General features: G+C 44.4%; 1 protein-coding gene across 2 annotated transcripts in view; it reads right to left on the bottom strand.

The window, feature by feature from the left end:
* Nucleotides 1–12809: 12809 nt before the first annotated feature.
* GRK4 (G protein-coupled receptor kinase 4) overlaps nt 12810–20673 on the bottom strand; it is a 96056-nt gene continuing 88192 nt past the window's right edge. For both annotated transcript variants that reach the window (XM_014607656.3, XM_059721529.1), the window contains one exon: nt 12810–19586. In XM_014607656.3, coding sequence (XP_014463142.2) covers nt 19533–19586 — 54 coding nt within the window. In that variant the 3' untranslated portion in view covers nt 12810–19532. The remainder of the gene's footprint in view (nt 19587–20673) is intronic.

Here is a 20673-nt window from a genome sequence, read left to right as displayed (position 1 = left end):
GTCTGTCAGTGCCCATCCAATTAAAAAAAAAATCAATGTGGTATTGCAATGAATTTTCCATACAGTTACAACTGCTGGTTTTAAAACTGGTGCTAGAATATGTTTAATCGCAACTCCCCCATTATACAAGTTAGATTAGTTAAAACAAGGAAGGAATATTTTCCCTGTGTAATTAAAAACTCTGACAACTCAGGCACATGTTTTTCGAAAAGTAGCAAAGGAACAAATGTGACCTATTTAGTGCAAAAGTAACTGCACAGTAAATCCTACACTTCTGTTTTCTTACTTCTGTACATCCTGTTTTCACATCACTGATTTCTGTTTATTGAATAAGTGCTATGCCAGCTGTTGTCATTCGTTTGGAGAAAAGCTGCAGCATAAGCTCCAATTACTAACACAAGATTTTTTTAAATAGATTTTGGTTCCATACAAATTCAGCTTTGCTGTCTTCCCTGACATGGATGCTCCAGAGTATCCCCTCAGCTATGGAAAATTTTTTATTTAGTCAAGCCTATATTTGATTATTTTAAGTTAAATAAAAGAAGTATCAGAGTTCCTTGTAGGGCTAGGTCCAACTTCAATCCTGACAAGTTAGACTCCCTAATACACAATTTGTAGGTACATAGCCTCTAGAACAGAATGCAGTTAGGTGCCTGGATTCCCTGCACAGAGAAAGTTAAGACACTTCAAGGTGGGATTTGAGGCAACTGCCTAGAGCTAGCCAATAAAAAACGCTAAGTACTGGCCTAAGGCTGAACTCCCATCCCCTTCTATCATTCAGGCAAAGGATGGAATTGAGCAAAGGTTCCACTTGCTTGAAACCTAGAGCCCAAATTCCTCTCCGAAGGACAGGTGCCTATATCTGTTCCCTGAAGGCTGCCAGAATCTCTCTTGCCCTTGCTGTGTGCCTTCTTTTCTGCATAGTAGTAGAGCTGCAACGGGAAAGATGGAGGTCTTTTGCACCAGAGCAGGCTGCTGCATCTGCTGGGCTTCAGCACTCAAATTAGTCTATGGCCTAGGCCCTAGTAGTTAGTTATTCTTCTGGGACATGGGAAAAGTAGGTGTGAACCCTTCAGGCTGAACAGGGCCTAGAACTCAGGTCCCTTACTTCCTGAGAAAGTTTAAATCATTAGTATCTAAGACAGGGCTGTCCAACTTTTGAGCAGCTGCAGTATAGGGGGTGCTGCACACCATCTGAGCCCCCCGACACAGGCTGTGCAGAATACCCAGGACCCTCATCACACAGGCCCCCTCCATGGGCTCCTATAGGCTACACCCCGCTGAAGGACAGGAAGCAGAAGCCATTGGAAGGGAAGCCAGGCACCCCCAACAGACACAGAAAGAATAGTTGGGGGTATGGGGCAGCTAGATGGAAACCTACTGGCTGTAAGCTAGCTCCTTCCATGCCATATACAATTCAGAGGCCTTGAGCTAGACAGCCTTGAGCTAAAAGAAAGGCACAGCCCCCAGTACTTTCTCCTTCTCCTCATTGACCAAGTGCGTTTTAAAAAGAAAGCAGCCACTTAGGGTATTCTAAGCATGTTATGAGCTTCCTTACTGGATTGGGCCCTTCAGGGTCTCAGGCACTGGGCCACCTACTTTCCTGGATCCCAATAAGGCTTACATAAGTGCTAAAAAACCTAGCTGTTGAAATTGGGTCATTTGGGGACATGTGTAGAAACAGAACTGCAAGTATTAGTGGAACTTTAAGGTTAAAAAGGGAGGTAGCCAGTAAATTTAAGCACCTCCAAGAGTCATCAGCCACCGAGCAAAAGTTTTTGGGACTGCAGTTTTGGACTTCACCTAATGCCTGCTAAAGCCTGCTTTAAGCACCAAAATCTTTACACACATAGATTCATAGATGTTAGGGTTGGAAGGGACCTCAGTAGATCATCGAGTCCGACCCCCTGCATAAGCAGGAAAGAGTGCTGGGTCTAGATGACCCCAGCTAGATACTCATCTAACCTCCTCTTGAAGACCCCCAGGGTAGGGGAGAGTACCACCTCCCTTGGGAGCCTGTTCCAGACCTTGGCCACTCGAACTGTGAAGAAGTTCTTCCTAATGTCCAATCTAAATCTGCTCTCTGCTAGCTTGTGGCCATTATTTCTTGTAACCACCGGGGGCGCCTTGGTGAATAAATACTCACCAATTCCCTTCTGTGCCCCCGTGATGAACTTATAGGCAGCCACAAGGTCGCCTCTCAACCTTCTCTTGCAGAGGCTGAAAAGGTCCAGTTTCTCTAGTCTCTCCTTGTAGGGCTTGGTCTGTAGGCCCTTAACCATACGAGTGGCCCTTCTCTGGACCCTCTCCAGGTTATCTGCATCCTTCTTGAAGTGTGGCGCCCAGAATTGCACGCAGTACTCCAACTGCGGTCTGACCAGCGCCTGATAGAGGGGAAGTATCACCTCCTTGGACCTATTCGTCATGCATCTGCTGATGCACGATAAAGTGCCATTGGCTTTTTTGATAGCTTCGTCACACTGCTGACTCATGTTCATCTTGGAGTCCACTAGGACTCCAAGATCCCTTTCCACCTCTGTGCCACCCAGCAGGTCATTCCCTAGGCTGTAGGTGTGCTGGACATTTTTCCTCCCTAGGTGCAGCACTTTGCATTTCTCCTTGTTGAACTGCATTCTGTTGTTTTCTGCCCACTTGTCCAACCTATCCAGGTCTGCTTGCAGCTGTTCCCTGCCCTCCGGCGTGTCCACATCTCCCCATAGCTTTGTGTCATCTGCAAACTTGGACAGAGTACATTTCACTCCCTCGTCCAAGTCACTGATGAAGACATTAAAGAATATCGGTCCAAGGACCGAGCCCTGCGGGACCCCACTGCCCACACCCTTCCAGGTCGAAACCGACCCATCTACCATGACTTTGTGGGTGCGACCCTCCAGCCAATTCGCCACCCACCGGACTGTGTAGTCATCCAAGTCACAGCCTCTTAACTTGTTCACCAGTATGGGGTGGGATACCGTATCGAAGGCCTTCCTGAAGTCTAAGTATACGACATCCACCCCTCCTCCTATGTCCAGGCGTTTCATAACCTGGTCATAAAAAGAGACTAGATTGGTCAGGCACAATCTGCCTGCCACGAACCCGTGCTGGTTTCCCCTCAGCATAATTTGTCCTGCCGGGCTCTCACAAATGTGAACCTTGATAATTTTTTCAAAGACTTTGCCAAGGATGGAGGTGAGACTGACTGGCCTATAGTTGCCCGGGTCCTCTTTCCTCCCCTTTTTGAAAATGGGGACCATGTTGGCCCTTTTCCAGTCCTCCAGGACTTGGCCCGGAGGACTGGAAAACATGTAATCCTTAAACAGATTTTTTACGAAAATCCCACATTACTTTCTCTTTGCTATAGGCATGCTATAAGCTTTTTATTAGGACTTACATTAGTATACTCTGAGGTACAGTAAGACCCTTCAGCAAACTAAATAAAACCCTGTCGAAATCACTAGGGCAGAAGGGTCTTCTCCAAGACAGAGGCTTTTTAATATAAATGTAGAACAAGGATTAGTCTTCCATACATGCTAATGAGAAGTCTTGCCCATTTAGCCATAAGAAACTAGAGATTGAGATAACTTTTGCCCACAACATTCCTCAAGCTACATAATTTCTTATGCTGTTATAATAATAATTTTATTCAAGTGTTGGAAAAAACTTGGAAAAAGAGTTGGAAAACATTTTTCTTTGCAAGCTTTTGGGCACAAACACCATTCGTCAGGCTGAGGAAGCATCTGCAGTTGGTGTGTACTCTTCCTGGATGGAATGAATAGTAAAGAAGCCAGAGGCTGGTAAGCAACAAGAAACCCAGTCAGTGACAATATAAGCTAAGGAGTCAATGGGTGAGAGACAGGTGGAGGGTGTGATGGGGAGGGGAATGAATGTAGCTAGTAAATAGGGGAGAGGTACCTGGGGAGTCAGATGTCAGGCAGGTTATAGTGTGTCATAAATCCAATGTCTATATTTAGTCCATGATTTTTTGTATTCAGTAGGTTGATGAAGTGAAGTTCATAGGCTTGTCTGTGAAAGATGTTTTGTAAATTCACTTTAAGGATTAGAACTGAGAGATTGGAGAGAGAGAGTGGTTTTCTCTTGAGAAGTGTGCCCCCACAGGTTATTGGGTATTCTTGTCTTTGATAGATTTCCGGTGTGCGTTTATTCTGGTTCGTGGCTGTTGTTTGGTTTCTCCTACATATTTTCCATAAGGGTATTTGGTGCGTTGGGTGAGATATAGTACATTTCTGGAGGTGCAGCTGTAACAAACATCTCCAGACATGTAATATATCTCATCCAATGCACCACCAAATGCCCTGCTAGAAAATATGTAGGAGAGACCAAACAACATCTGACTCCCCAGGTAACCTCTCTACTATTTAATATCTATATTTATTCCACTCCCCCTGCCAAACATCTGTCTCTCACCCACTGACTCCTTAATTTACATTGTCACTGACTAGCTTTATTGCCTCATATTCATGATACTTTGGATCTCCTGGACAAATCTCAATGGCTCTCCACCCTTGACCTGGCTAGTGGGTACTGGCAGTTGGACACACAGTAGAGAACAGAGCTAAGACTGCCTTCTGTATAAGAAGGGGCTTTTTGAGTTTAACATGCCTTTTGGGTTAGGCAATTATCCTGGTACATTTCACAGACTGATGGATATCATACTAGTGGATTTACAAGAGAGCTCCTACTTGGTGTACCTGAATGATGTCACTGCAATAGGATGAACCTTTCAGGAGCACTTGCAGAAACTGAAAGCCATGCTTGAGATTCTGAGGGAAGGCAATCTGAAGATTAAACCTACCAATTCATAGAATAATAGAAAATTAGGGTCGGAAGGGATGTCAGGAGGTTGTCTAGTCCAACCCCATGCTCAAAGCAGGACCATCCCCAACTAGATTATTCCAGACAGAGCTTTATCAAGCCAGTCCTTAAAAACCTCTAAGAATAGAAATTCCACTACCTCTCTAAGTAACTTGTTCCAGTGCTTCACCATCTTCCTAGTTTTTCCTAATATCCAACCTATCCTTCCTTGCTGTAGCTTGAGAACATTGCTCCTTGTTCTGTCATCTGTCACCACTGAGAACAATTTAGCTCCACCCTCTTTGGAACCATCCTTAAGGTACTTAAAGGCTTCTATCAAATCCCCTGAGTCTTCTCTTCTACAGACTATATTAGCCCAGTTCCCTCAGCTTCTCCTCAGAAGTCATGTGCCCCAGCCCCCAAACCATTTTCATTGCCCTCCACTCAATTCTCTCCAACTTGTCTACATCAGTTCTATAGTGGAGGGCCCAAAATTGGACACAGTACTCCATTCTCATTAAAAAATTAGGCAACTGTGGCATTGATGCCTACACAGACAGATGGGTCGCAAATTGCCTGGAGGACCGCACCCAGAGAGTGGTGGTGGATAGGTCTTTTTCAACCTGGAGGGATTTGGGCAGTGAGGTCCCCCAGGGCTCAGTCCTCGGGCCCACACTGTTCAACATCTTCATCAGCAACTTGCACAAGGGGGTGAAAAGCACCTTGTTCAAATTCATGGATGACACTAAGATGTGGGAAGAAGTGGGCATGCTGGAGGAGAGGGACAGGCTACAACTAGATCTGGACAGGTTACAGGGGTGGGCGGATGAGAACAGGATGGGTTTCAACACTAACAAGTGCAGGGTAATGCACCTGGGGTTGAAGAACCAGCAGCATACCTACAGGTGGGGAACTCCTTTCTCATCAGTGCAGAGACAGAAAAAGGTCTTGGAGTCGTTATTGATGCCAAAATGAACATGGGCCGACAGTGTGGGGAAGCAGTCAGGAAGGCCAACCGTACCTTTTCATGCATCCGCAGATGCATCTCAAGCAGGTCCAAGGAGGTGATCCTCCCCCTCTATGCAACGCTGGTCAGGCCGCAGTTGGAGTACTGCATCCAGTTTTGGGCGCCGCACTTCAGAAGGGATGTGGACAACATGAAGAGGGTCCAGAGGAGGGCCACTCGCATGATCAGGGGTCAGCAGGGCAGGCCCTACGAGAAGAGATTAGGGACCTGAATCTGTTCAGCCTCCACAAGAGAAGGCTGAGAGGGGATCTGGTAGCCATCTACAAACTGGCCAAGGGGAACCAGCAGGCTATGAGAGAGTCCCTGTTCCCCCAAGCACTACTGGGAGTAACAAGAAATAACAGCCATAGATTGACTGAGAGTAGATTCAGGCTAGACATCAGGAGGCAGTACTTCACAGTCAGGGTGGCTAGGATCTGGAACCAACTTCCAAGAGAAGTGGTGCTCACTCCTTCCCTGGGGGTCTTCAAAAGGAGGCTAGATAATCAGCTAGCCAGGGTTGTTTGACCCCAGCATTCTTTCCTGCCCATGGCAGGGGGTCAGACTTGATGATCTCCTCAGGTCCCGTCCGATCCTACCAACTGTGAAACTACGAAACTATGAAACTAAGATGTGGCCTCACCAGTGCAGAGTAGAGCAGAATAATTACTTCCCTCAATCTGCTGGCAACGCTCCTACTATTGTAGCCCAGTATGTGGTTAGCTTTCTTGGCAACAAGAACACACTGCTGACTCATTCAGCTTATTGTCCACTGTAGCCCCTAGGTCCTTTTCTGCAGAGCTGCTACTTAGCCAGTCAGTCCCCAAGCTGTAGTAGTGCATGGGATTCTTCTGTCCTAAGTGCAGGACTTCATACTTATCCTTGCTGAACCTCATGAGATTTCTTTTGTCCCAAACCTCCAATTTGTCTAGGTCACTCTGAATCCTAACGCTACCCTCCTGTGTATCTACTAGTTGGTCTCTCCAACACTTGCACCAGGAAGTTGTCTCCAATACTCTCCAAAAACTTCCTGGATTGCCTGCACACTACTGTTTTGCCCTCTGAGCAGACATCAAGGTGACTGAGGTCTTCCATGAGAACCAGGGCCTGTGATCTGGAAACTTCTGCAAGTTGTCTGAAGAAAGCCTCATCTACCTCATCTTCCTGGTCTGGTGGTTTATAGCAGATACCCACCACAACATCACTCTTGTTGCTCTCCCCTCTAACCTTAATTCAGAGACTTTCAAAAGGCCTATCTCCAGTTTCCTACTGGAGCTCTGAGCAATCCTATGACTCTTTTACATACAATGCAATTCCTCCTCCTCTTCTCCCCTGCCTGTCCTTCCTGAAAAGTTTGTACCAATCCATGACAGTGCTCATCGCTGTTATTCCAATCATGTCATAGTGTCATGACTGTGTGAGGATGTCCAATTCTTCCTGCTCGTTTCCCAGGCTCCGTGCATTTGTGTACAGACACCTGAGGTGACTAGCCAATTGCCCTATTTTCGCAGGAAGAATGAGGCCTCCCCTGTTGCCCACTCCTGCTTCTGCTTCCTTTAGGTCCTCTACTTCCCCACTTACCTCAGGGCTTTATTCTCCATCCCCTGGCAAACCTAGTTTAAAGCCCTCCTCACTAGGTTAGCAATGTCAGCTGTTCTGCAGGAAAGTGAACTTTTTGGGACATGTGATCTCTGCAAAGGGGTAGGCCCAGACCCAAGGAAAATGGAGACCTTTAAGACCTGGCCAGTACCCTGAAATGTGAAAAAATTGCAGCTTTTGGGCTCTAGCCTCCTAATACAGGAGATTTGTGGCAGGTTTTGCTACCATTGAAAGCCCCTTGCACAAACTCCCTGATAAAGCGAAGTTTATTTGGACAAAGAAATGTCAAGACACCTTTGGAAGCTAGAGCAGTGGTTGATGTCGTCCTCCATCTTATCATACCCTAACTCTCGGTTACCTTTCTTGTTGGGTATTGATGCAAGTGACATCAGGGCTATTTTGTTACAAGTAAAGAAGGCCCAGGAAGGGTAATAGCTTATGCTAGCTGAACCTTAAACAAAGCTGAGTGCCAATATGCAGCTACCAGAAAGTAATTGGTTGCTGTGGTGGCCTTTGTGAAGCACCCTTGGCACTTCCTTCCGGGAAGGTGCTCCGTGCTGAGAACAAACTATAGCTTTCTCCAGTGGCTGCACAATTTTCAACAACCCGAAAGACAACTGGCCAGGTGGTTGGAACAGCTGGCTAAGTTAAATTACCAAATAGTGCATTGCCCTAGAAGGCAGCACCAGAATGCTGATGCCTTGTTTCGTAGACCTCACATGGTGGAGGGGGTCAACCGAAGGGCGAGGCAATGGAGGTATGGCCACTATCAGTAGCAGAGGCTGCCAGAAGCAAACTACAAGAGTTTGACCGCCAGGCGGTAGGGTACATCACCTCAAGGGGCAGCCACAGAATACTGATGTCTTGTTCAGTGGACCCATCACAACGGAAGGCGAACCTGAAGCTGCAACAGCGGGCATACAACTACTACCAACCACCAGGACAGCCAGGGGTGAACCAGCCCTGGATGCAGGGGAAACCAGAAAGCTGACAGATGGATGGGTAAAACAATGGGAAGATACCGGCATTGAAAAACTGACAAGGTGTAAGGAGCTTGATAGCAAAGAGTTTCCTGAAGAAGGGCAACGTCATCCTCACTTAAAGTGATACCATGTAGTGTGGCCCAAACTAAGTATTAGGCAAGGAGTCCTAGTGTGAAAGCTTCATAGTGGTGCCAGAGAAGAAAATACCAATAATTCTGCAAGCCCTGCATGATTCCAATACCAGGGACATTTGGGCATGGAGAACGTCTCTCCTAAGTTCCAAGTCCGGTATTTCTGGTTAGCCTGGAGCCAATCTGTTGTGGACTGATGCAGATCATGCAAGGTGTGCGGCGCATGAAAAGGGATGAGGAGCAATCCCAGGACCCTCATGGTCTCAATGCAGTCTCTACAACCACCGAAGAGAACAGCCATGGATATCCTGAGCTCCCTACCCACTACCCTACATAGACACCCAGTACCTTAAGTGTGTCTTAGTAGTGCCTAACTATTTCTCAAAGTGAGTGGAAACCTACCCTCTCCCTAATCAGGAAGCACAGACAGTGGTTAAGATTTCTGTGAGAGATGTGTGCGCTACCATGGTATACTTCGATCCCTTCACACCAAGGGAGAAATTTTGAATCACAACTATTCCATCACACACGAGCTTTTGGAAATTAATAAAATCTGCACCACACCCTATTACCCCCCAATCTGATGGACTAGTGGAGTGGCTCAACCATACTCTAGCTGGCCTGTTATCATCCCTGATTCAAGGCAACCAGACAATGTGGGATGTGGGTACTGTCATATGTCATGATAGCTTACGGGAGCAGCATGCATTCATTTATGGGGTTTGGGCAGGAGATTTGTCTACCTGTCGATACCGTCTCTGGAATAAATGTATTGGAAGAATTTAACAATCTGTCTGAATATGTTACAAAAGTGACAGGTTACCTCAGCTCAGTTAGCCATGCTAAGACGCATCAGGCTTCAACTACACGTAGGCAGAAAGCACTATGACCTCAGGGTCCCCGGACAGGTGTATGAGCCAGGGGAGCTGGTGTGAGTGTGGAACCAAACTAGGAGATGGGGTCAGTGCCGGAAGCTCTGCAAGAAGTTCAATGGCCTCTATACAGTCATCAAGGAATTGTCTGAGGTGCTATTTGAGCTGGTGAGCAGACCCAAATCAAATGTTCGTAGATTCATAGATTGTAGAGTCAGAAGGGACCACAATGGATCATTGTGTCCAACCCCCTGCCCCCGGCAGGAGAGAGGACCGAGGTCAGATGACCCCAGCCAGGTGACTATCTAGCCTCCTCTTGAAGACCTCCAAGCTAGGTGAAAGCACCACCTCTCTTGGAAGCCCATTCCAGATCCTGGCCACCCTTACTGTGAAAAATTTCTTCCTAATACCTAACCTGAATCCACTCTCAACTAGTTTACACCCATTATTCCTAGTCACTCCCTGGGGCGCCTTAGTAAACAGCGCTTCCCCTATTCCCCGTTGACCTCGCCTAATACATTTATAGGTGGCTACAAAATCTCCCCTCAGCCATCTTTTGTGAAGGCTGAAAAGATTCAGCTCTCTCCACCTCCCCCTGTAGGGTCTTTCCCGAAGGCCACTAATCATGCAAGTGGCCCTCCTCTGAACCCTCTCCAGATTCTCCACATCCCTCTTGAGGTGTGGCACCCAAAACTGGACACAGTACTCCAACTGCGGCCTGACCAGTGCCGTATAGAGGGGGAGCATCACCTCCTTTGATCTATTAGTCATGCAGCTGCTAATGCACGACAAGGTGCGATTGCCCTTGTTGATGGCCTCGTTACACTGTTGGTTCATGTTCATCTTGGAGTCAATTATGACCAAGATCCCTCTCTGCCTCTGACACTCCCCAACCTATAGGTGTGCTGGGGATTCCTCCTTCCCAGGTGGAGTACCTTACATTTATCTTTATTAAATTGCATCCTATTTCTCTCTGCCCATTGATCCAACCTGTCCAGGTCAGCCTGAATCTGCTCCCTGCCCTCCAGTGTACTAACTTTGCCCCATAGCTTGGTATCATCAGCGAACTTGGAGAGGGTGCTCTCCATGCCCTCGTCCAAATCGCTGATGAAGATATTAATAATACCGGTCTGAGGACCGAACCCTGCAGGACCCCACTGCCCACCTCCCTCCAGGCTGAGAAGGAACCATCCACCACCACTCTCTGGGTGCAGTCCCTAAGCCAGTCGGCCACCCACCTGACCATGTAGGCATCCACTCCAGTCTGCTAGCTTCCCAATGAGGATAGGGTGCAAAACTGTGTCGAAGGCCTTCCTGAAGTCCAGGAAGATGGCATCAGCCTCAGCTCCCGCATCCAGGAAGTGTGCGACCTGATCATAGAAGGCTACAAGGTTTGTTAGGCAGGATCTACCTGTGACAAACCCGTGCTGGTTTCCCCTTAGCATCGTTTCCCCTGCTGGGCCTGCACAAACGTGTTCTTTGATTATTTTCTCTAGCATTTTCCCAGGGATAGAGGTAAGACTGACTGGCCTGAAGTTACCCGGCTCATCGCTTCTCCCTTTCTTGAAAATGGGCACCACATTGGCCCTTCTCCAGTCCTCAGGGACCTGGCCGGAGCACCACGAGTGTTTGAACAGCTGTGCCAGCAGCTCAGCTATGACACTGGCCAATTCTTTCAGCAGCTGTGGATGGAGGTCATCCAGACCTGCTGACTTGTACCCATCCAGCTCCTCCAGGAGCTCCTTAACTATTTCAGAACTAACCGTAGGTGGACTGGTGCCATGTGGACATCCGTCAATGATCGAGTTGGGGGAATTGGCTTGGTCGGTACTTAGAAATACTGAAGCAAAGAACTCCTTGTAGAGCTCTGCTCCCCCCCCCCCGAGTCAACCACCAACTGTCCTGATTTGTCCTGCAGGGGCCCTATGTTGCTCTGAGCTTTCCTTTTGCCTGCTATATACCTGAAGGACTTTTTATTGTCCTTGATTGTTGAAGCCCGCCTGAGCTCAAGCCCCGCCTTGGCCTGTCTCCCTGCAATAGCGCGCCAGGGAGATATATTCCTCCTTGGTGGCTGCCCCTGCTTCCATTGCCTATACATCTCTTTCTTTGCCCCCAGACTCTCCTGGAGTTCCCTGTTCAGCCAAGGGGGCTTTTTTGCCCCCCTTACCTCCCTTCCTATGTAATGGGATAGACTCTTTTTGAGCCCCAAGGAACACTCCCTTGAGATGCCTCCAACCCTCATGGACCCCCATTTGCTCTAGATTCTTGATGTTAACAATACACTATAATCAGATGAAACCCTGTGTGTGCTCATGGAAGAGAGATCCTGCCTCCACAAGGGAGGTAAGGAGGCCTTTTCATCAACAACCAAGATGCTACTACGGGCTTCATAACTGAACATCCACCAATACAGCCCCTATTATTAAGCCCAATGGTGTGCTGCCAGAGGCTGCTTCTAGACCAGGAAGTGTCAGGTGGGACCCAGGATCTGACAGGAATGATGATACCAAAGAGAAGTGGGTGCGACAGAGGACTGAACACCCACTAGAACCAGGTTGGGGGTTTTACAATCAGCTGGGGCTCCCATTCCTGAACTCTCAGGTAGATCACAGAGGGAGCAAAGACCTTGCAGATGGCTGAGTGACTACATGATGTAACCTGAGTAGGATACAGGGGCACATTCAGTTAAAAGGGTAGGGGGGAGGGTAATGTAATGCATGTGTTGTGTAATGTAATACATTTTGTGCATTGCAAATGACACGTGTGCATGGATATGAATATGTAACAGAAGGAAAACAGCCCTGTGGAGTCCTGCTGGCTGTGATTTTGGACTACAAATCTCAGAGACATCTGAAACCTGTACAGAGCAACTCTGGACTAAAGGCTGGTTCTTGGAGACACCTTCAGAGGTGGGGGAAAGGAACTTCACGTGCTGAATGTGGTACTGACTGCTTTCCCTTTAAGTGACGTTGTTATACAGTGAACATCTAGTTACCTGTATTTGTCCCTCCCTTTTGGCCCATTGTCTTATGGCCCTAATCCCTAGAACCTCCTATATAAAAGTGAGAAAACCCCTTGTTGGATGTGGCAATTGTGCCTGAGACTGCAGGGCTTTGCTACACTATTATATAATAAAAGGTAATTAGTCAAAAGAAGCCTACTAAAAATCTGAAATTCTTCTATAGCTTGGAAGCCAATTAAACAAGTACATTATATATTTCCCATACTTTGTTCCTTATTTGAGAGTCTTAAATTGCTAAAGAATTATGTTATGCAATTACATTTGTTTTTAATTAAAAAGGATTGACATAAAAAAAAATTGAGTAAAATAAACAAACAAAACACTGTCACCGTAACCTGCTTCCCATGGAGGACGTTAAATAAAACAACTTTCCACTACAGCCCATGCAATCTAAGGACATGGCAGTGTGTTGTTTTTATTTCAGGAAAAAAAACGCTTAGTAGATTAACCACTAAGGGCTAAATTAAAAACATTTCAGTGGTTAGAAGACACTTATAAACTGTTAAGTTGATCGCATTTTACAATGAAAATGAGTATACTTGGAACAACAATTCTGGTGCGTTGGCACTATTATACAGAGACGACGGGAAAGTTACATATGCTCAAAACTTAAATAAGTGGCATCACATGGAATATATATAAAACCCCACACTTTTGTATAAACATTCAGAGGAGACAACATTACTAATAGCATCCAGAATAATTCAAGTCACAGAAAACTGTAATTTAGTTTAATGCTCCCTACTGTTGTATTAAAAGTAGATATTGTGCTTATTGGTCAACTATTTAATAAATGAAAGTTAATCTAGTTTTGAAAACTAGCATACATCTCAATATAGCTGCACACTTAATATTGAAGTTCATGTAACACCACCAAAATAAGTGCAAACTATAGCACAAAAATCTAATATTTTAGTTGACCTGTTTCCAGTCTCATGTAAACAGTATTTCTAAATGGTATTAGTAACACAATAGGAAATTTCTCTGCACCGTGTAAAGTGTTTAATGAATACAAAACACCACAAATGACATGGGTTGGGAAAGCACATTAGCCCCTTGCTAGAGTTGACCTTTAGTATAATTTCCTGTGTATTCTATGATTGGTTTCTCAAAATAGACAACTTTCCTTTTGAAACTAAAATATTTCTCTTTTATATTCAAGAAGAGGGCAGGCTAGCTTATGTTTAAAAACTGATTGAGAAAAACATGCTGCATTCTTCAGAGTCACCGTTTGCTAATGGCTACCACAGGTGTTCCCTGAGACAACACAACATGGTGCAGGAATTCTTCGTAAGTGGTGACATTTTCAAATGGAGACATTTGCGTGGGTGATGTACATCTCTGGGGCTGGGAAACAGAGTAGACCTGTTGAGGCCCCTTTCATCTCCTCCATGATCTGATGACCACAGAAGCATAATGCCATTTCAGTAATTAACAGTAAACACAACAAGAAAGCAGAAGAACTCTGTAAAGAAAAAAGACACCCTGAGGCATGACAATTTCACAGCTTTGACAATTTGAGCTAAATATGCAGATTCATGATGTTATGATGTCTGAGCAAGCAGACTTGAAGAAATGAAGAACTTACAGATACCAACATAAGAGAACACGAACTAAAGGTAAGAGGGATTGATTTCACACTCCTGAAACTCCACTGATATCAAATTAATGTAACAGTGCCATCAGGCCCGGAATTTTGTCACTTTTTTGTTATTATTAAAGCCACAGGAGTAACACACAGATCTTTAATCTTCTCTCTTATCTCTTGTTTTACACAGCTGTAGCTCCAGTGAAATCAACTGAGTTATTTCTGAGCTACACTATGCAAAAAAAAAAATCACTTTAGGTTTACAACTCGATAGAAAAAGCTGAAGGGACATCTTTGCAAACAGAACTTTTCAGTCCACCAACTCCTTTTTTGTCATTAAAATATTATATGTAGAGATAAAAAGTTTACATGAACAGTACTTGTTTTCAGCTCATTTGGAAAATTATGAAAATGGACAATTTGACCAAAAAACCCTAACAGATTGGGGTGGAGAGCAGAGAAGAGGAAAGAAGGGAGGGAGGAAGAACATCTGATCTAACTTTTTCCATTCAGAGAGTAATCTCAAGATCATTACATAAACCTAAGCTCTCCCCTGTGGTAGATGGCATGTACATTTTGCAGCAATGATCTGTAAAATGTAAGATGCTGGCAAAGTTAAGAAGAAAATCCAGAAATCTCAACTGGGAGTCCCTTACTCCATGGTTCATGTTTCATAGTATCTAGGGTCAGGAGGGACCTGAACAGATCATCTAGCCTGACCCCCTGCCACAGGCAGGAATGAATGCTGGGTTCATAAGACCCCAGACAGGTGATTGTCCAACCTCCTCTTGAATTTGCCCAAGGTAGGAGCAAGGACCACTTCCCTGGGAAGTTGGTTCCAGATGTTTGCCACGCTAACTGTAAAATATTGCGTTCTGATCTCTAACCTAAACCTATTCTCCATCAGCTTATGACCATTGTTCCTTGTCACCCCAGGTGGTGCTGGGGAGAAAAGGGCTTTGCCTATTTGCTGTTGATCTCCCCTGATGAGCTTGTAGGCAGCCACCAGGTCCCCCCTCAGCCTCCTCTTGCTGAGGCTGACCAGGTTCAGGTCCTTCAGTCTCTCCTCATAGGGCCTGTCCTGCTGCCCTCTCACCAAGTGGGTGGCCCTCCTCTGAACCCACTCCAGGCTGGCCACATCCCTTTTGAAGTGTGGCGCCCAGTACTGGACACAATACTCCTACTGCGGCCTGACCAAAGTCGCATAGAGAAGGAGTATCACTTCCCTGGACTGGCTTGAGATGCACCTTTGGATGCATGACAAGGTATGGCTGGCCTTGCTGGCTGCGGTCTGGCATTGGCAGCTCATGTTCATCTTGGGAGTCAGTAATAACTCCAAGATCCCTTTCCGCCTCAGTACTTTCAAGAAGGGAACTCCCCAGCCTGTATGTATGCTGTGGATTCCTTCTCCCAAGGTGCAGCACCCTGCATTTGTCTACATTGAACCCCATCCTATTCTCATCTGCCCACTTTTGTAGCCTGTCTAAATCTAGTTGCAGCCTCTCTCTCCCTTCAAGTGCATCCACCTCGCCCCACATCTTAGTATCATCAGCAAATTCGGACAGCGTGCTTTCCACCCCCGCGTCCAAGTCGCTGATGAAGATGTTAAACAGTGAGGGCCTGAGGACTCACCTATTTATGTAACTCACCTGTTTATGACAACAATGCTCAAAACATTCAGTTGGTGGCAAAGGTTGAAACAGTTATGATTCAAACCACTCTTACTTTTTCTGTTTGTTCATGTAAGAACAGCATTTCCCTTTGGGGGCAAAGTTACTGTAAGAGTGTGTTGATCTACACAGAGAGCTAAAAACAAATGTTATTGGGTGAGAGTATGGTGGGAAGTGATAGCAGCAAGCATCTGACTGGGTAGTTAAAAAAGCTCTTAGTTTTCTTCTCAAAACAGGGCAGGACTGCCTTTTTCTTCTTTGGAAGGTTGCCTGTAAATATAGGCTCTATAGCGATGACACAAGATTGAACAGGGATCTTCACAGACCAGTGATGCTCAAGTTTTTGGCCCTATGGTCAAATAAATGGTGCAGGGCTGGTCCATGAGTTGGATGTGGGATCTGCTCAGCTGGGATGAGGCTTCAGGGCACCACCTGGCCCTGCTTGCTGGGATTGGCCCTGGGATCCTGCACTGCCTCCACATGCCAGGATTGGGCCCTGAGCTGATCCCCCCACACTCCACATACATGTTGATTGGGCCTTGTGGGTCATATGACACTGTGCTGGGGGCCAGATCTAGCCCACAGGCTAGGGGGTTGAGCATCCATGCCCCAGACATTTGATAGGAACTGCAGCTTTTTGATTAGCAGAAGTAAAGGAGCAGAAATATAGTTTAGTATCATTTATCCTAATTTCAAACAATATAGTTCATGCTTAGTTACACATAAAGTCACATTTTGCTCATATCCATACGCACATATCCCACAGAAATCAGCAGAGACCTCACCTCCCCATTCACAGGACAAATCTTGGCCCACTTTCTTTTCAAAAGGAGTTTAGTAAACAATACTCAACTGCAAAGTTATCATTCACCTCCTAACCACAATGAGCCAAGTGAATTACTGCTGCAACTACTGAAATGAAGTGGTACATCATTAAGCAGAAAGTTGTCTCAGTACCTTTTTCAGTTTTGGATATTTTTTCTACTTAAAGCAGGGGTGCTCAATCTCTGGCCCGTGGGTCAAATGTGGCCGGCAGAACCATTTCATCTTGCCTGTGGGGCTTCCCATGAGTCAAGAAATTTGGTGGTGGGGGAGCAGTGGCCATTAATATGGCCACTGTCCCCACAGCCAAATTCCTAAACCCCAAGCTCTGCACAACTGGTTGGAGTCATGCTATGCTCCCTTCCCCCCATGGACCACACCTCCCTGCACATCTGGATCAGAGTGGGTTGGGGCCAGGCCATGCCCCCTTGCCCTCCTGTGGGGCCATATTGGGGCTAGGCCACATCCCCATTCCCCCTTGGGTCCAAGCTATGCTCCCCTCCCCTGCTGGGCCAGACTGCCCCCAACACTCTGTGCAGCTGGATGGTACACACTGTGCCCACCAGGGGTGCCAGATCAGGACCACTGCCTTGATCTGGCTTACAGACAGACCTGGCACTGCCCATGTGGTCCACTGAGGAAAAAGGTTGAGCACTACTGATCTAAAGCATAGATAACTTACAGTACATGGTAAATATAAATATAGTTTTCCTTCCTTTGTTACAGTTGCTTCTTGTGGCTTTGTCATCAAAACCACTCAGCTTGTGTCCATAGTATTCCTGCCCAAATTGCAAGTTGCTCTAAGCAAGCATTAAATCCAAGCTGTCATTCCGTATGTCCAAGGTTAATATCACCTTGATATTACTACAATAAGCCTGAGGATTTCCACAATTAAAGTGATCACATTTGAGAATTACTATTTAACAAATACAGAAAAAGTAAATCTCACAAACTTCAGTTCCTCCTCCAGCCCCCTATAAACTCCAGGTTATATCCAGGCCTTTCTACACCTGTGCCACATTTGCCCTTGTCTTATTCTGCTCCACATCCTAACCCCATTCTCTCTGGTCCCATCTAATAAAGTCCCTTTAGCTATCTTTCAGCTCCCCTGTGCATTACAGTGAGCACTCTTCCCTCTTCTCCGTACTACCCAGGAGGCAGCAAAAAAAAGAGTACTGAGAGCACAGGAGAACACTTTTTTCTCAGAGCTTGTGCTCAAGACAAAGCAGCTTCTACCAGCTAAGAGAAGAAATTTCAAGAAAAAGAGCTGAAGCAAGCTCTGCTGCTCTGTACACATAGCACATATGTGGTCCAGTTTGTTTGTAGCTGTGATCGGTTGATGTATGTTCACTGGAGGCACAATCTTCAGGGAATTTACCAAGCAGGCAAGTTTCTACTGTGCAAATCAGTTTGTTCAAAAGCTAATAACTTGAGCACATTTTTCTGGAAATGGCAAGAGGCATATCTGACTCCAGGGGATGGCCCTATCAAATGTAAAGTGTCTGATCCAAAGAATATACCAGGAGAGCTTTGCAATGAAACAGCTGTTTCAGGAAGCAACTGAGTTTTATCTGAAACTTTCAAAAACAGACAGAAATCTGATACACAAAGCTCTAAGACCAAGAGGTTAAAGGATATGAGCTACAAGCAACTGAAAAAGGGGCTTTTAACATGATGTTTCAGGAAATCTTATCTAGAAGTAACAGTACCTGGCTCCACCTACAAAGAGTATCAGGGGCACCCAAATCTCAGAGAATTACTTATCCTTGATATGTTTGAAAATTCATGAAGATTGTCAGTATTAAAATTAATTACACAAACACTTTGATTTCCCTCAGAGGTGATCATCAACTCAGTGATCAAATATAAGAAACTACAATGGAAATAAGTAGTGAAGTATTGTGTAGTAGTAAAGTTAAATCCTATCCCTTTTACAGTTCATGCACAGTATACCACATTATAGACTACACAGCCTGCATCACGGGGGTGATAGCATAGTCTTAGTTAAGAAGGGGGAGAAGGAAAAACACAACATTATGTATGCTGCTTTTATAGTAATTATAGTTATAAAGTATGAAGTATTCGAAATACAGTTGAGTTGTATAGGAGCATGGATCTACTTGCAATGTAGACAAGAACCTTATTTGTAAGCTTTATCTAAAGGGAAGGAGGAGGAGTTACCAGAAGCATAAATTACCACTTCAAAAAGAAAAAAAAAGAACCCAAACCTGGAAGTCCTCTCTTATGCTCAGTCTTGCTTCAAATATATGAACAGAAAGGAAATGATCCCAACACTACAGAAAGATGAATAATCTTAATCTTTCTTATAAGGCATGTGGGGGACAGGGTATATAAATACTTGCTGAGAAAGCCATTGTTATCCCCTTCTATCAATATTTAGCAAGATGAAGTTTGTTGCAAGATCAAGGCAATCTTCAGAATACACAATATATAAAACATACATTTTGAAACACACTGAAAACAAAAACATATCAAAAAAACTTTACATAAACTGGTCACAGTGTACTAAATTCATTCCTTCTTTTCCTAATGATTTCATTTTAAATTATTTAAGAAATACATTAAATTGCAACCTGAAATCTAATAGTATTGAAGTGCTTTTAACACCAGAAATATTTGGCTAAATCAATATAACAACTGTACTGTTAAGAATACCCCACACAGCTCTGCTGAATACGAAATAGAGCCTCCAAGTTAAGTTGTTAGGAACAAAACCAAATATCTCTAGGCACAGATATTAGCTGTGCTCTAAAAACCCCTTTCAATATTTTTTAGACTCATTAGAATTACAAATGTAATTATTTTACACATGCACACACACTTTTAAGTGGTACTCATGGCTTTCTGTACAAAAAAAAAAAATCGGGAAAATATACATCTTAACTGAAGTACAAATGTACAAAAGCATAGCTAATTTTTATAAAAGTTATAATATACTCTGCTACAGAGATATAAAACATTTGAAGCTCATTCATCCTTTTGTTTTTTGGTGATAGTAAAGTTAATTCAAAGTCTAGAGGACTCCTCTTCATTATCACTGTAACTCGATTTAAAGCAGACCTGAGGAACAGACCAGACAAAATGACTTCATTTAGTTAAACAATAGCTGGTGATTTTTTTTTTTTTTTAAGAATATAGCTTTTCTACTACATAAACTACTTTAGAAATATCAAAAGGAAAATAAAAGGCTTCCACAAATCAAAGTTCAGACTTTTAAAAAACTTCATCTTAGGTTCTTGATTTCCATTTCTGAGTTTACTTGGAAATAATACAAAATTTATTAATAAAAATATAATGATTGAAGGACCTCCAGTCATATTTGAAGAGACTGTTCATCAATGCAAAAAACAGTTCTTAGGACAAAATCAAAAATATGATCCAAATGGGTGAAGCAGAGTTGTGGCAAAAGACTCAAATATTGATTTCAGTCATACAAACTGTTGGTATATTTGCCAATTCATTATTATCCATTCACCAAATGAAACAACTGAATGAAATTCAGCAAGCTGAAATTTTTGGTATTTTGTTATGTGTTCTGTATATGTTTGATCAGCAAGGTACTGGGTTGACTCAGTAATAGAAATATCACCATAGTTCCTCACCTACAGCATGTACCTTTCCCCATAAAATCAGCCCCTGCAAAATTGGGGTGCATGTATTAAGTGGGGAAGATGATTTTCTGATTAGGATTGAAGCACCCTGCTTTGATTCCTGCTCCACAGTACACAAGTGTTATAGTAGTATTCAGACAGCTGAGTCAATTGACTTAATGGCTGTTTGTTCTTCGCTCCAGAGGCGTTAATGATTATTTCTCCTCCCAATGGCTTGATGTTCTACTAATTAAACTAATCTTTGAGCAGGCAATTTTACTGTCAGCTCCTGTTTTGACTTATGATTTCACAGCCTGGAGACTCTTAAGCTCTTTTCAAAATAAAAATCATAGATCCAAATCATAGATTTCAAAATCATAGATCCAGCTATGGAAACCAGTCTTCAACAACAACTAGGGTTTCAGCTTTAGTTAAGCAGGAAAGGGAAGGATGAGTGAGCTGAAGCTCTGTCTGTTCTATGAAGCCATAACTGAAAAAATCTTTTTTTTTGTTCTTCTTTCTTTTTTCTTTTCTTTCTGCATTTCAAAAAACAAGGT

Source organism: Alligator mississippiensis, chromosome 2 (assembly GCF_030867095.1).
Source record: "Alligator mississippiensis isolate rAllMis1 chromosome 2, rAllMis1, whole genome shotgun sequence".
NCBI classification, from domain to species: Eukaryota; Metazoa; Chordata; order Crocodylia; family Alligatoridae; genus Alligator; species Alligator mississippiensis.
The sequence above is the reverse complement of the archived record's forward strand: the minus strand, read 5'-3'. Positions and strand labels throughout refer to the sequence as shown.